General features: G+C 38.4%; 1 protein-coding gene across 5 annotated transcripts in view; it reads right to left on the bottom strand.

Annotated features, from left to right (window-relative positions):
* Positions 1 to 1,344: 1,344 nt before the first annotated feature.
* IQCH (IQ motif containing H) overlaps positions 1,345 to 13,493 on the bottom strand; it is a 212,359-nt gene continuing 200,210 nt past the window's right edge. For 4 of the 5 annotated variants that reach the window (XM_065871349.1, XM_065871350.1, XM_065871351.1 and 1 more), the window contains 3 exons: positions 9,385 to 9,446; positions 7,647 to 7,755; positions 1,345 to 1,446 (listed from right to left, as the gene is read on the bottom strand). In XM_065871349.1, coding sequence (XP_065727421.1) covers positions 1,345 to 1,446; positions 7,647 to 7,755; positions 9,385 to 9,446 — 273 coding nt within the window. Of the gene's footprint in view, positions 1,447 to 7,646; positions 7,756 to 9,384; positions 9,447 to 13,493 lie in introns of those variants that run through there. The other variant, XM_065871353.1, reaches the window with a different exon arrangement.

Here is a 13,493-nt window from a genome sequence, read left to right as displayed (position 1 = left end):
AAAGTCCAGAGCAGATGAGAGCCATAAGGAGACAGAGGGTTTCATTTACTCTCAGGACACCATTGTGCCAGTGAACTAATGAGTCTCTTGGACCTTATGTTGCTCTGGCTTCAATTGAGGCGAGACTCTAATGGGCATGTAGTACTTCCTATCCGTCAAGTGTCTGGACAATGGGCCCCTCATATGGATTAGAGCGATCTGGCAAGAAAAAGAGGTCATCGTTTTACCTAGCACAGGCAGGAAACCTGGCTAATTAATGTATTTCCAACTATAGCAAAACAAAAGCTGACACATACACACACTAATGTTAATTTTATTGCAGAAACTCAGCCTATGGCTGAGGCACAGTTAACACATTATTGGAATTCCTAAGGTTATAAATACCCCTCTTTTCCCCAACACACTGGAATATTTTTAAAGATATAAAGGTCATTCTTTAAAACATCTCTGTGATTTTGGTGTTGTGACTTGCATATTTCCCCCTTCAGTAAAGCTGGATGATGTAGAAATACTTTGAACAATTACAAATGCTGAGAGTTAGTGTCAACAGTGCATAATTTTAATAATTTGCCCTTTAAAAGGTACTGTTGAATTATGCTTGTAAAAATCCTACTGCTGTATTAAATGGAGAAATAGAGAATGTTTATTCAAGCTAGAGGGCTGAGTTTATTCAAGCTAAAGGGCTGAGTTACACTGTATCTTAAACTAAGAGCAGATACTGCCACCTAGATACATTCTGTTGCTTTATTTAACTAGATGTTGGCTTACCTTACTTTTTGAAAAATGGCAACAACAGACAATAGTGGCTTGATACAATAAAAATACAATGAATGATAAAGGGTCACTTTAAAAATCCATATAAATGTAATTTTCTTGGGAAAAAAAGACATTTGCGTTTTGCCAAATAGTGATGATTAAACCTTTATTCAATTTTTTAAATGCAGAAGACAAATTACTATCAGAAACAGGAGGAGAAAACTTTATAAAACATTTATAATCCTGAAGTTTAAAAAGAGGTAGATGCAGAAGTGATGTTAGTAAGACTTGTAACTTTCCTGATAGATTATTTCTTCCTGAGTTTGGGAAGAGGCAGAGATTGTTTAATGCTCTGAAATGATAACACAAACAGGTTTTGGTTTAATAAGTAAAATAAGATCACTTAATAAACAATTTTTTAAAAAGAGCATTACATTACAATCCGTTCTGATTCACCTCCTAGCAAACAAAGCAAACTAACTTTCCCTTCCTTTTATTCCTAATAGCAAAATGAACGTTGCCCCTTTTTTGGCTCTAGATTGGAATCCAAAATCATTAATGTATTCCAGGACCATTCATTTATCAGGTTCAGATAGGTTTTTTATCATCTTTGGACTCTAGATTTTCTTCAAATCTCAATTTGTTTTCCTCTGTTACTCCTAGAATGGCTTCAATGTCATCAATGGCGGTCTGTAAATGAGCAGTAAAAATAATACTTGTTACTTAAAGACCTCTTTCAAGTCTTCCACCCAGCCCCTCAAACATTAGCTCCTTTTTGGAGTTCAGTGTGGTTTAGACCAGTTCTGCTTAAAGTGTTTTCCACTAACCAACACCCTTCTATAGATTGTTGATTATCAGTCTTAATGAAAGGGTAAAAAAAATTGAGGCTAAGAACTTGGAAACCTTTATAGAAATTTTTATGTCTATTAAATCTAATAATGAAAAAATGGCCTTCTATTTTATGTCTTCAATGTTTTCATTTCATTTTTCTAGTAATTCATTTGTTGTTGTATTTTACAAAAGCATTGATGCATGATAAGTCAGAAAAAACAAAACAAACAGGTCCTTCACTGCAGATAATTGGAGATGCACTGGTCTAGTCACTCTAGAATGAGGGCTAGTTGGCTGATGGGAGCATTTATTTCCATTGGTTCTTGGGAGAAAAATTGGCACCTTTCCATTTTATTCTAGTTACTTATTTTTTATTGAGGTAGAATTCACATACCATTAAAGTTACCCTTTTAAAGTATAGAATTCAGTGGTTTTTAGTATATTCATAAGCAGCCATCACTACTGTGTTGTTCCAGAACATTTTCATCACCCCAAGTAGAAACTCTATACCCATTAGCTACCACTCCCCATTTTCCACTGCTCCTGGCTCCTGGCAACCTCTAATCTATTTTCTGTCTCTAAGGATTTGCCTACTCTGGACATTTCATGTAAATGGAATCATACAGTCTGTGGCCTTTGTGTTTTAGCATAATGTTTTCAAGGTTCATCCATGTTGTAGCATGGATCAGAACTTAATTTCCTTTTTATGGCTGAATAATATTTTCATTGTATATATTATCTATTTTTACTTTGGTTGCTTGCACTTTAGGTATTATATCTAAGAAAACATCGCTAACCACAAGGTCATGAAGATTTATACCTATGTATTCCAGTGTATGAAATATTATTCATTTAATATAATGGAATTCACCCATTTATTAGTTGATGGGAATTTGGGTTGTTTCTACTTTTTGGCTATTATGAGTAATGCTTCTATGGACATTAATATACAAGTTTTTATATGAACATATATTTCCAGTACTCTTGGGTATATAACTAGGTGTGGAATTGCTGAGTCTTTTTTTTTTTGATGGCGCTGCACGGTGGGTTGTGGGATCTTAGTTCCCCAACCAGGGATTGAACCAGGGCCCTCGGCAGTGAAAGCATGGAGTCCTAACCACTGGACCACCAGGGAATTCCCTATGTGGTCATTTTATGTTTAACTTAAAATTTTTTTTTATTTTATTTATTTATTTTCCTTATGTTTTTTGGCTGCATCGGGTCTTAGTTGTGGCACACAGGATCTTTGTTGAGGCATGCAGGATCTTTTCATTAAGGCGTGGTCTGCTCGGGTTTCTCTCTAGTTGTGGTGTGCGGGCTTCTCTCCAGTTGTGGCGTGTGGGCTCTGTAGTTTGCGGCACATGGCCTCTCTCATTGAGGCACGAGAGCTCAATAGTTGTGGCACGTGGGCTTAGTTGCCCCACGGGCATGTGGAATCTTATTCCCTGACCAGGGATCGAACCCACATACCCTGTATTGGAAGATGGATTCTTTACCATTGGACCACCAGGGAAATCCCTATTGTTTAACTTTTTGAGGAAATATGAAATTATACGTGGCTGTGACACCATTTTACATTCCTGTCAGCAATATATGAGGGTTCCAGTTTCACCATATCCTTGTCAAGCTTGTTATTGTCTGTCTTTTTGATTCTAGCCATCTTAAGTCTGAAATGGTATCTTGCTGTTTTGACTTGCATTTCCCTAATAACTAATGATGTTGAGCATTTCTTCATGTGCGTATTGTGTATTTGCATATCTTCTTTGAAAACTGTCTGTTCAAGTCCTTTGTTCACTTTTTAATTGGTTATTTGTCTTTCTGTTGTTGAATTGTAAGTGTACGTTATATACTGTGGACACTAGAGACTTATCAGATTTATGATTTGCAAATGTTTTCTCCCATTCTGTAAGTTGTCTTTTCACTTTCTTGAGTGTCCTTTGGTTCACACAGAAGTATTCAATTTTTATGGAATCTAACTTACTATTTTTACATTGGTTGATTGCACTTAACGTATCATATCTAAGAAACCATTGCTAACCACAAGGTTATGAAGATTTATGCCTGTTTTCTTCTAAGAGTTTAATAGTTTTAGCTCTTACATTTAAGCCTTTGATCCAGTTTTACTTAATTTTTGTATATGCTGTGGAGTAGAGAGGTACAACTTCATTCATTTATATGTGGGTATCCATTTGTCCCAGCACCATTTGTCAAAAAGTCTTGTCTTTTCTCATTGAATGGGCTTGGCACTTGTTGAAAATCAATTGACTGTAAAAGTGAAGTTTTGTTTCCGGACTCTCAATTCTATTCCATTGATCTATATAATCTATATAGATATGCTTATGACGGTACCACACAGTCTTTTTTTTTTTTTTGCGGTACGCGGACCTCTCACTGTCGTGGCCTCTCCCGTTGCGGAGCACAGGCTCCGGACGCGCAGGCTCAGCAGCCATGGCTCACGGGCCTAGCCGCTCCGCGGCATGTGGGATCTTCCCGGACCGGGCACGAACCCGTGTTCCCTGCATCGGCAGGTGGACTCTCAACCAAGGGCGCCACCAGGAATGCCCCACACAGTCTTTTTTTTAAAATTAATTTTAATTTTTGGCTGCGTTGGGTCTTCATTGCTGCACATGGGCTTTTCTGTAGTTGCGGTGAGTGGGGGCTTCTCTTGTTGTGGAGCACGGGCTTTAGGCACGCGGGCTTCAGCAGTTGTAGCACACAGGCTCAATAGTTGTGGCTTGCAGGCTCTAGAGCACAGGCTCAGTAGTTGTGGCGCATGGGCTTAGTTGCTCCGCAGCATGTGGGATCTTCCCGGACAAGGGATTGAACCCGTGTCCCCTGCATTGGCAGGCAGATTCTTAACCACTGCACCACCAGGGAAGTCCCCATACAGTCTTGATTACTGTAGCTTTGTAGTAAGTTTTAAAAATTGAGAGGCCCTCTAACTTTGTTCTTCTTTTTCAAAATTATTTTGACTTTTCTGGATCTCTCGCATTTCCACGTGAATTCTAGGATTGTCTTGTCAATTTCTGCAATAAAGCCAGCTGCGATTTTGATAGGAATTGCAATGAATTTGTGGATCAATTTGGAGAGAACTATCATTTTAGCAATGCTAAGTCTTATATTCCATAAACCATAGAATGTCTTTCCACTTATTTAGGTCTCCTTTTTTTATGCTGTTTTGTAGTTTTCAGTGGACAGGTCTTGTACTTCTTCTGCTAAACTTATTTCTAAGTATTTTTTTTTGATTTTTAAAAAATTGATTTAAAATTATTTTTGGATTGTTCATTGCTAATGTATAGAGATACAACTGATTTTTGTATATTGATGCTGGTTCTTACAACCTTGCTGAATTTGTTTATTAGCTCTAATAGATTGTTTCTGGGTTCTTTAGGATTTCTATATATAAGATCATGTCATCTGTGAATAGAGATAATTTTATTTCTTTCCAGTCTGGGCCCCTTTTATTTCTTTTTCTTGCCTAACTGCCCTAGCTAGAACCTCCAGTACAATGATGAATAGAAGTGGTGAGAGCAAACGTCCTTGTCTTGCTCCTGATCTTAGGGGGAATGTTTTCAGTCTTGCACCATTAACTATGATGTTAGCTGTGGGTTTTTCCTAGATGCACTTATCAGTTTGAGGAAGTTACCTTTATTCCTAGTTTGTTTGAGTGTTTTTATCAAGAAAGGGTGTTAGATTTTGTTAAATGCTTTTTCTGCATCACCTTCCATTTTTATTTGGCCTTTACTTTGCTGGTAAATCCTTGTTTACAAACTGAAAATTCTTATTCGACTGTCGTTAGGAGAGTAGACAGAAAATACTACCCAAATGAATCTAGTCCACTTTTCAAAAAAAATTATTCCTGTTTTGTTGAGATTTCAAGTTTTTACCTTTAGACCTTCTAACAAGAGTAAAAAATGTCAAGATAGCAATTTTATTTATATGACATGAGAAGGCTAGAAACCATGAGATATTTAAAAGCTACTTAAGAACATCTGACTTCTGATGATTTTTAAAGTCAGACAAAGCGCAGAGAAAATAGCCTTTATTTATTTATTTTGCGGTACATGGGCCTTTCACTGTTGTGGCCTCTCCCATTGCGGAGCACAGGCTCTGGACATGCAGTCCCAGCGGCCATGGCTCACGGGCCCAGCTGCTCTGCGGCATGTGGGATCTTCCCGGACTGGGGCACGAACCCGTGTCCCCTGTATCGGCAGGCGGACTCTAAACCACTGTGCCACCAGGGAAGCCCAAAATAGCCTTTATTTTGTCAACCTAGCTGGCTCTGCCAACCTCAAGTCCAAGCTCAGAGTCTACTAAGTATGCATGGTTAGGGGGATAAACCATCTGCTTTAGTCTGCCCAGGCTGCTATAACAAAATATCGTAGACAGAGTGGCTTAAACAACAAAAAATTATATCTCACATTCCTGGAGGCTGGGAAGTTCAAGGTCAAGGCTAGCTGATTCAGTTCCTGGTGAGAGCTGTCTTCCTGGCTTGTGGACAGCCATCTTTTTGCTGTATCCTCATAGGGTTGGAAGAGAGAGACAGAGAGGGGGACAGAGAGAGAGAGAAACAGAGAGAGACAGAGACAGAGACAGAGAGAACGAGCGCAAGCTCTCTGGTCTCTTTTGAGGGCATTAATCCCATCATGAGGATTCTACCATTATGACCTCATTTAGACATAATAACTTCCCAGTGACCCCATCTTCATATATCATCACATTGGGGATGAAGGGTTCAACACGTGAACTTTTGGGAGGACACAATTCAGTCCACAGCACCATCTGATTCTGACTATTAGCTGTATTTGGACAGATAACTGATCACGTGCATGTAGGCTCAGAATTTTGCACATCACAGTAACAGATGAAATGATGCTGGCTGGCAGGAACTTAGAATATAAACGATGAGCATAGATCCTTTAGGACCAGTGAAAGTTGATGCAACACATAAAATCACATTGAAGAGCAAAGCATTATTATCATTATTACTGTTACTAGAGGGACCAGGCCCTAGCTCAAGGAAAAAAAGTATTCACAATTTTTATTTTTATCAAGCTTTTGTCGGGCTTTCCATTTAAGAGGAAAATCACATATGGTTTTCTTTCTTTCTTTCTTTCTTTCTTCCTTTCTTCCTTCCTTCCCTGCTTCTTTCCTTCTTTTTTTTTTTTTTTGGGCCACTCGGGATAGATCCCCAACCAGGGATCAAACCCCGATCAGGGATCAACCCTCGCCGCCGGCAGTGGAAGCGCGGGGTCATAACCACTGGACCACCAGGGAAGTCCCCGCGTGTGGTTTCTGATGAGTCCCTTGACTTACTTGATCCATTCAGACACGATGAAGGCTCAGTCGGGGAACCAGATACAGACTCTGGTGAGCAATACCAAGTGTTCACCTCTGTTCAGCTGGTATTTTTAAAACTTTCGGTGTAGATCTTGCTCCTGTTTTCTAGAGTTTGGAGACTTCTGGTCAATTACACATGACTGGATTTCCCGAACCAACATCTTTAAGGGACGTTTGGAAGCTTCAAAAGGTTAGCGATGAGAAACACCTGTCCCACTTTGGCGAAATGGGGTGGAGCAGATGGCTTACATATATGGTGAAGTTTTCCTCTTCTGTCTACACACATTGTCCTTCCTGGCGTCTCAGAACTTCTCTGGCTCTAGAAATTTGGGCTTCCCAGGAATCCTTAGCCAGACATTGTATTATCTGAAATATAGGTAGATTATATTCAGGATTTTTGGTTGTGACAGTCTCTGTTTTGGCTCCATTGTGACACTTCACCTTCAACATCAAAAATCCTTGTTGTCTTGTAAGCTTACATTTGGAAATTGCAGTAAGTTAAAACAAGTCTACTATATTTCAAAGAAAAAGTTTCAAACTATTAAATTTAACTAATGGGTTCAGTGGGAACCTTACAATATTGACCCTGCACGTTGTAAAATATGTACTGCTTACAGTGAAAAAAAAAAATGGTTTAGCACTTGTTTACAATGCAGCATGAGGTATTTTCAGCCCTTGTATAGAAATTAACCAGGATCGTTAGTTAATTAACACCTCACCTTAAAATTGGTCTCGCCTTGCATATTAGGTGCTGATATTTCTTGATGGATGATGAAGAGATTGCGAGCAAAGGTCACGAGGACCCCCTGGAGATCCTCACCGATTGTTCTGTTAATGATATCCAAACAAATGAGTTTACCAACGATTCCCCTCACATGCTTAAAAACAATCACCCTCTCATTTGTGCCTGTCTGGTGATGGAATTTAATGAGTATTTTCAATCTCACAAGGTGGGAATCTTCAGGGAGATATGAAAGATGAGGCTCCATTTTAGCTTGTCAACAAAAAGGATTTGTGTAATAAATATTTTTTATTAATCAACTTAGCAGAATGTAGGAATAGGTTCAGTCATTCCTAGCAAAAGGCTACCACTGAGCTAGGACACTAGTATTAGCTCATTTTAAAAACTGTTAGTTTAAGAGAATTGTTGCTGAGTAAAATTCATGCCTAACAATTTACTTGCCTTCAGAGACATGTGCACCTCAGTATTCTGGAGACTTTCATCTAGAGTTTGTTTTCTATTTCATTTATACAAGTGATTCCTGCTACTTATGAATGCACCCCATTTATGTGCAGAGGAGAACGTGCCCCATTCACGAACAGCTGTCTTTATAAAGCTGAACATACATTTAAAGAAGATTTCAGAGACAACTTGCAAACCATCCTGTAGAATTAAACTATGGTAGTGAACATTCCCAAACAACTAGATCATTGCTAAGTTTTAACTTGGAAACAAAACTCCAGGGTATTTTTCTAGCTATTTTTCAAACTTTTTAAAAAATCGAAGTTAAAAACAGATTAAATGAATGGATTAGTTTTTTAAAATCATTCTATCCTGAGGTGGTGAACCTAAAGAGCAAGCTGCCTCTTAAGGCAGCTGCAAAGAACTTTGGGATTACTTCTTTTCTTAGTTGTTAACTGTAAAATAAGTCACCTTAGAGTCTAAGGCTTAGACACTTGTGGAATGGCTTCCTTCCAGCCTGATTGGGCTTTCCCTTGGGTCAGGGTGGGAGTAGATAGCTTCCCAGGCTCCAAGACAGAAGACCAGAGCTCTATGTCCTGCCACTTAGAAACAGTTTCCCAATAAGTCAGGATGACTTAAAGGTACCAAATAACCATATTCCAAGATATGAATAAGACACAATTCAAGGTTGTGGCTCTAAAGTTCTGAGTCCTAGATAAGGAGACAACTTTGCTTGTTCTCCAGAATAACCTGGAGAGAAATCTGCAGGAAACAGGGAAGCATAGAGAAGCCTCCTGAGTGGTGCAGTAGGACGCTCCTCAGCATAAATGTATCTTGAAGAGACTGCATCAGGGCCAGAACTGGATCTGAAGAGGGACGACAGACCCTGCCTTTTTGGGGAGCATCTTGCCAAGTCACCAGAGCATTTTTCTAAGCATGCCAGAATGAAAACTGCCCTTCTGCAATCAGTACATCTGGGCTGGTTCCTCATCAGTCAGATTTGCTGTGCCTTGTAGGTGTATGTGTTTGAGTGTAATATGTTGTTAAAACTAGCCCCTTACCCATCAATTTTGGATAATTAATCAATTATACTTATGAACTCCTGCTGATACTTCTAAAGTCAATTTATGAAATACTTAAAGATCTAAATAAAACAAGATAGACTACCAATAAATCAGCATGCTGATTAAAATGCATGAGAAGTATCATTCTTGTTGGTTGTTATAGTCTATTTTCTTAGCTTATTACATCTCATAGACACACTTCATACTCACAACATTCCCAACTTGTCTCTCTTCAGATGTTCATATAATATAAAGATAGTTCCTTGTCTGTCCTATAAAATTTGAATGGGAAGAAAAGAAGTAGCATATTATGTTGGAAACAAAGTAAAGAAAACATACTATACTAAGACCAATAAGGCTGATTTGAACTGAAATCTAGAGCTAATTGCAAATACTGTGAGAAGCACATTTGGAAAGGATGTCTCCAGAATATGGAATAGATATGTTCTAGGACAGTGTTTTTTGTAAAATTGAGATTATAATTTATTTATAACATTGTATAAGTTTAAGGTATACATGTTATTTTATATATTTATTTATTGCAATATGATTACCACTGTAGCTTTAACTAAGACCTCTATCTCATCACATACTTATCATTTTATTTTTGTGGTGAGAACATTTAAGATCTAGTCTCATATTAATTTTGAAGTATATAATGTAATATTTTTGCCTATAGTCATTATGCTGTTTGTTAGATCCCCAGAAACTATTCATCTTCTAACTGCAAGTTTGTACCCTTTGACCAACATCTTCCCAATCCCCCACCCACCCCGGGCCCTGGTAACCACCATTCTACTCTCTGTTTCTATGAGTTTGACTTTTTTAGATTCCACATATAAGTGATATTGTACAATTTTTGTCTTGTCTGGCTTATCTCACTTAGCATAATGCAGTCAAGTTCCATCTATGTTGTCACAAATGGCAGGATTTCCTTCTTTCTCATGGCTGAGTAATATTCCATTCTACATATATACACTGCATCTTTTTTATTGATATATAGTTGATGTACAATATTATATGTTTCAGGTGTACAACATAGTGATTCACAATTTTTAAAGGTTATACTCCATTTATAGTTATTATAAAATATTGGCTATATTCCCTATACTGTACAGTACATCCTTGTAGCTTATTTATTTTATATATAGTAGTTTGTACTTCTTTTTTTTTTTTTTTTTTTTTGCGGTCCACGGGCCTCTCACTGCTGTGGCCTCTCCCATTGCGGAGCACAGGCTCCGGACACGCAGGCTCAGTGGCCATGGCTCACGGGCCTAGCCACTCCGTGGCATGTGGGATCTTCCCGGACCGGGGCACGAACCTGCGTCCCCTGCATCGGCAGGCGGACTCTCAACCACTGCACCACCAGGGAAGCCCATAGTTTGTACTTCTTAATCCCCTACTCCTGTCTTGTCCCTCCTGCCTTCCCTCTTCCCACTGGTAACCACTAGTTTGTTCTCTGTATCTGTGAGTCTGTTTCTTTCTTCTTGTGTTAAATAGTTTGTTGTATTTTTTAGATTCCACATATAAGTAATAACAGACAGTATTTGTCTTTCTCTGTCTGACTTATTTCACTAAGCATAATACCTCTATGTGCATCCATGTTGTTGCAAATGGCAAAATTTCATTCTTTTTTATGGCTGAGTTATATTTCATTGTACATACATACTGCATCTTCTTTATCCATTCACCTGTTGATGAACACTTAGGTTGCTTCCATATCTTGGCAATTATAAATAATGCTGCTATGAACATTGGGGTGCATGTATCTTTTTGAATTAGTGTTTTTGTTTTCTTTGGATATATACCCAGGAGTGGGATTGCTGGATCATACAGTAGTTCTATTTTTAGTTTTTTCAGAAACCTCCATACTGTTTTCCACAGTGGCTGCACCAATTTATATTCCTACCAACAGTGTACGAGGGTTCTCTTTTCTCCACATCCTCACCAACATTTGTTATTTGTGCTCTTTTTGATGATAGCCATTCTGAGGTAATATCTCGTTTTGATTTGCATTTCTCTGATGACTAATGATGTTGAACATCTTGTCATGAGCTTGTTGGCCATCTGTATGTCTTCTTTGGAAAAATGTCTGTTCGGGTCTTCTGCCCAATTTTTAATCAGGTTTCTTTTTTTTAATGATGAATTGTATGAGCTGTTTATATAGTTTGGATATTAACCCGTTATTGGTCATATCATTTGCAAATATTTTCTCCCACTCAGTAGGTGGTCTTTTTGTTTTGTCAATGGTTTCCTTTGCTGTATAAAAGCTTTTAAGTTTAATTAAGTCCCATTCATTTGTTTTTGCTTTTGTTTTCTTTGGAAATCTGCCTTTTAGCTCACTTCCTGGGTGATTCTCACACACATCAAAATTTGAAAACCACTATTCTAAGAGCAATGGGTAAAAAAATATAGGGAAGCAGTTTGTTGTGTGGAAAATAATTTGTACTTCAAAGGAAAACTTCGTGCTGTCTATATCATACCTTGATTCTATGGGAGATATTTTACAACTCTGTAAGTTGTAGGTGACTGAGAGACAAGCAAATTCTGTCCAGTCTGGTAGAGGTTCAACTGATTTTCCTCTCCTGCTCTCCTTGTGGAAAAACCAGTTTTGCCTCCATTTGCATATTCATTTCAGTAGTGATGATCTATAAAGTTGTCTGGTTTTTTGGATTCTTTTTTGTCCTGGTTATAATATCTGCTTAATTCTTCTCTCTTAAATAAATCTTTATCATGTGTTTAGTTTCATATCTGTATGAGAGGCATGATTTTATCCTTTTTTGAAAACTATCTTTTAACAGTTCTTCTCCAAATAAATAAAAGTTAACACTGGAGTTGTCCAATAAGGGAAATGGTGAAGCTGTGAACTCCTCATCACTGGAAGTACAGAAAAGAAAACTACATTTTGGGGATTTGGTAAAAGATGCCACATGCCAGAATTACAACTGCCTGTTGACTCCTCATTTTATCAGGAAATCTGGGCATTAGGACAGACATTGGACTAGAACTGTGGTCAATGCTGGCTGCACATTAGAATCATCTGAGTGCTTTAAAATTTTAGTGCCTGGGCCCTACCTCCAGAAATACTGATTTAATTGGTCTGGAGTGGGTCCTGGGTACAGTGCCAGGCTAAGCCATATTGGAGCCTAAGGCAAAGGAAAAACATCAGTATATGTTTATTTAAAATGTTGATGTTTTGTTCATCATGGATTTCTTTCATTAATTTTGATTTTTAACATATTGATTAACAGTATTATTTATCTTTATTACTGAGGTGCTTTGGGTAAGTGCCTCACTTGCCTCACACTGATCCCAGCCTTGCCTGAGCATCTGTACTTTTTAAATCTCCTCACTCATGCCATTCTAATGGGCCGCCAGGGCTGAGAGCTATTGACTAGTTTGATCTTGTCTTGCATCCTTTACTGAGCTGTCCAATGTGGTAGGCACTAGCTACATGGGGCTACTGAGAACTTGAAATGTTAGTAATCGAAATTGAGTTGTGCTGTAGCTTTTAAAGACTTAGTACATAAATGTAAAGTATCTTACTAATTTTTATACTGATTACATGTTGAAGTGATAATATTTGTTTTCTTTTTGGGGAGCATCCTTTTCTTGACACTAATTTCTGAATCAATCAGGTTATGCTGCAGTCGTGAAAAAAAACAAACAATTCTTAGCTTGTGTAACAAAAAAGTTGGTTCTTGCTTATACTCCATTTCCCACATGGGTCAGCATGGATCTCTGGTCCCAGGTACACTCAGGGCTGAAGGAGGCTCCATCTCAGTGTTCTTCCAGGATTTCCAAGGCAGGAAAAAGGCTATGGCGACTCATAGAGTGGCTCTTAAAGGCATAAAAAGGACATATATCACTTCTGTTCATATTTTACTGGCCAAAACAAGTTACATGGCCACGCCTGACTTCTGGGACAGGGTGGAGGAAGTACAATTCTGTTATGTGCCTGGAAGGAGGAGAATCAGAACATTTTGAACAGCCTTAATGATTGCCACCATGGCAATCCCTTGGTCCGAGGAAGTGATTGCTGGTGGTTGTGGAGCTATTTAGGATCATGGCACACTGCCTATGTATGTGCGAGACCAGCCCTGCCACACTGTTGCAGGCAGTAAACATGACACTTTTCTCCATATGACTTTCATTACAAGTTCATTTCATTAGGAAATCAGTGGGGGTATTTTGTAGCATTACAGAAATACCGGGAATGAGAGCCACCGAGTTGGTTACAAACTCAGCAATGCGTCCTTCCAATATTCAGCAAGGAAAAATAAACTCAAAGGGTGATCTCATTTCGCTCTTTTACCCCT

Source organism: Phocoena phocoena, chromosome 2, assembly GCF_963924675.1.
Source record: "Phocoena phocoena chromosome 2, mPhoPho1.1, whole genome shotgun sequence".
NCBI lineage: Eukaryota > Metazoa > Chordata > Mammalia > Artiodactyla > Phocoenidae > Phocoena > Phocoena phocoena.
The sequence above is the reverse complement of the archived record's forward strand: the minus strand, read 5'-3'. Positions and strand labels throughout refer to the sequence as shown.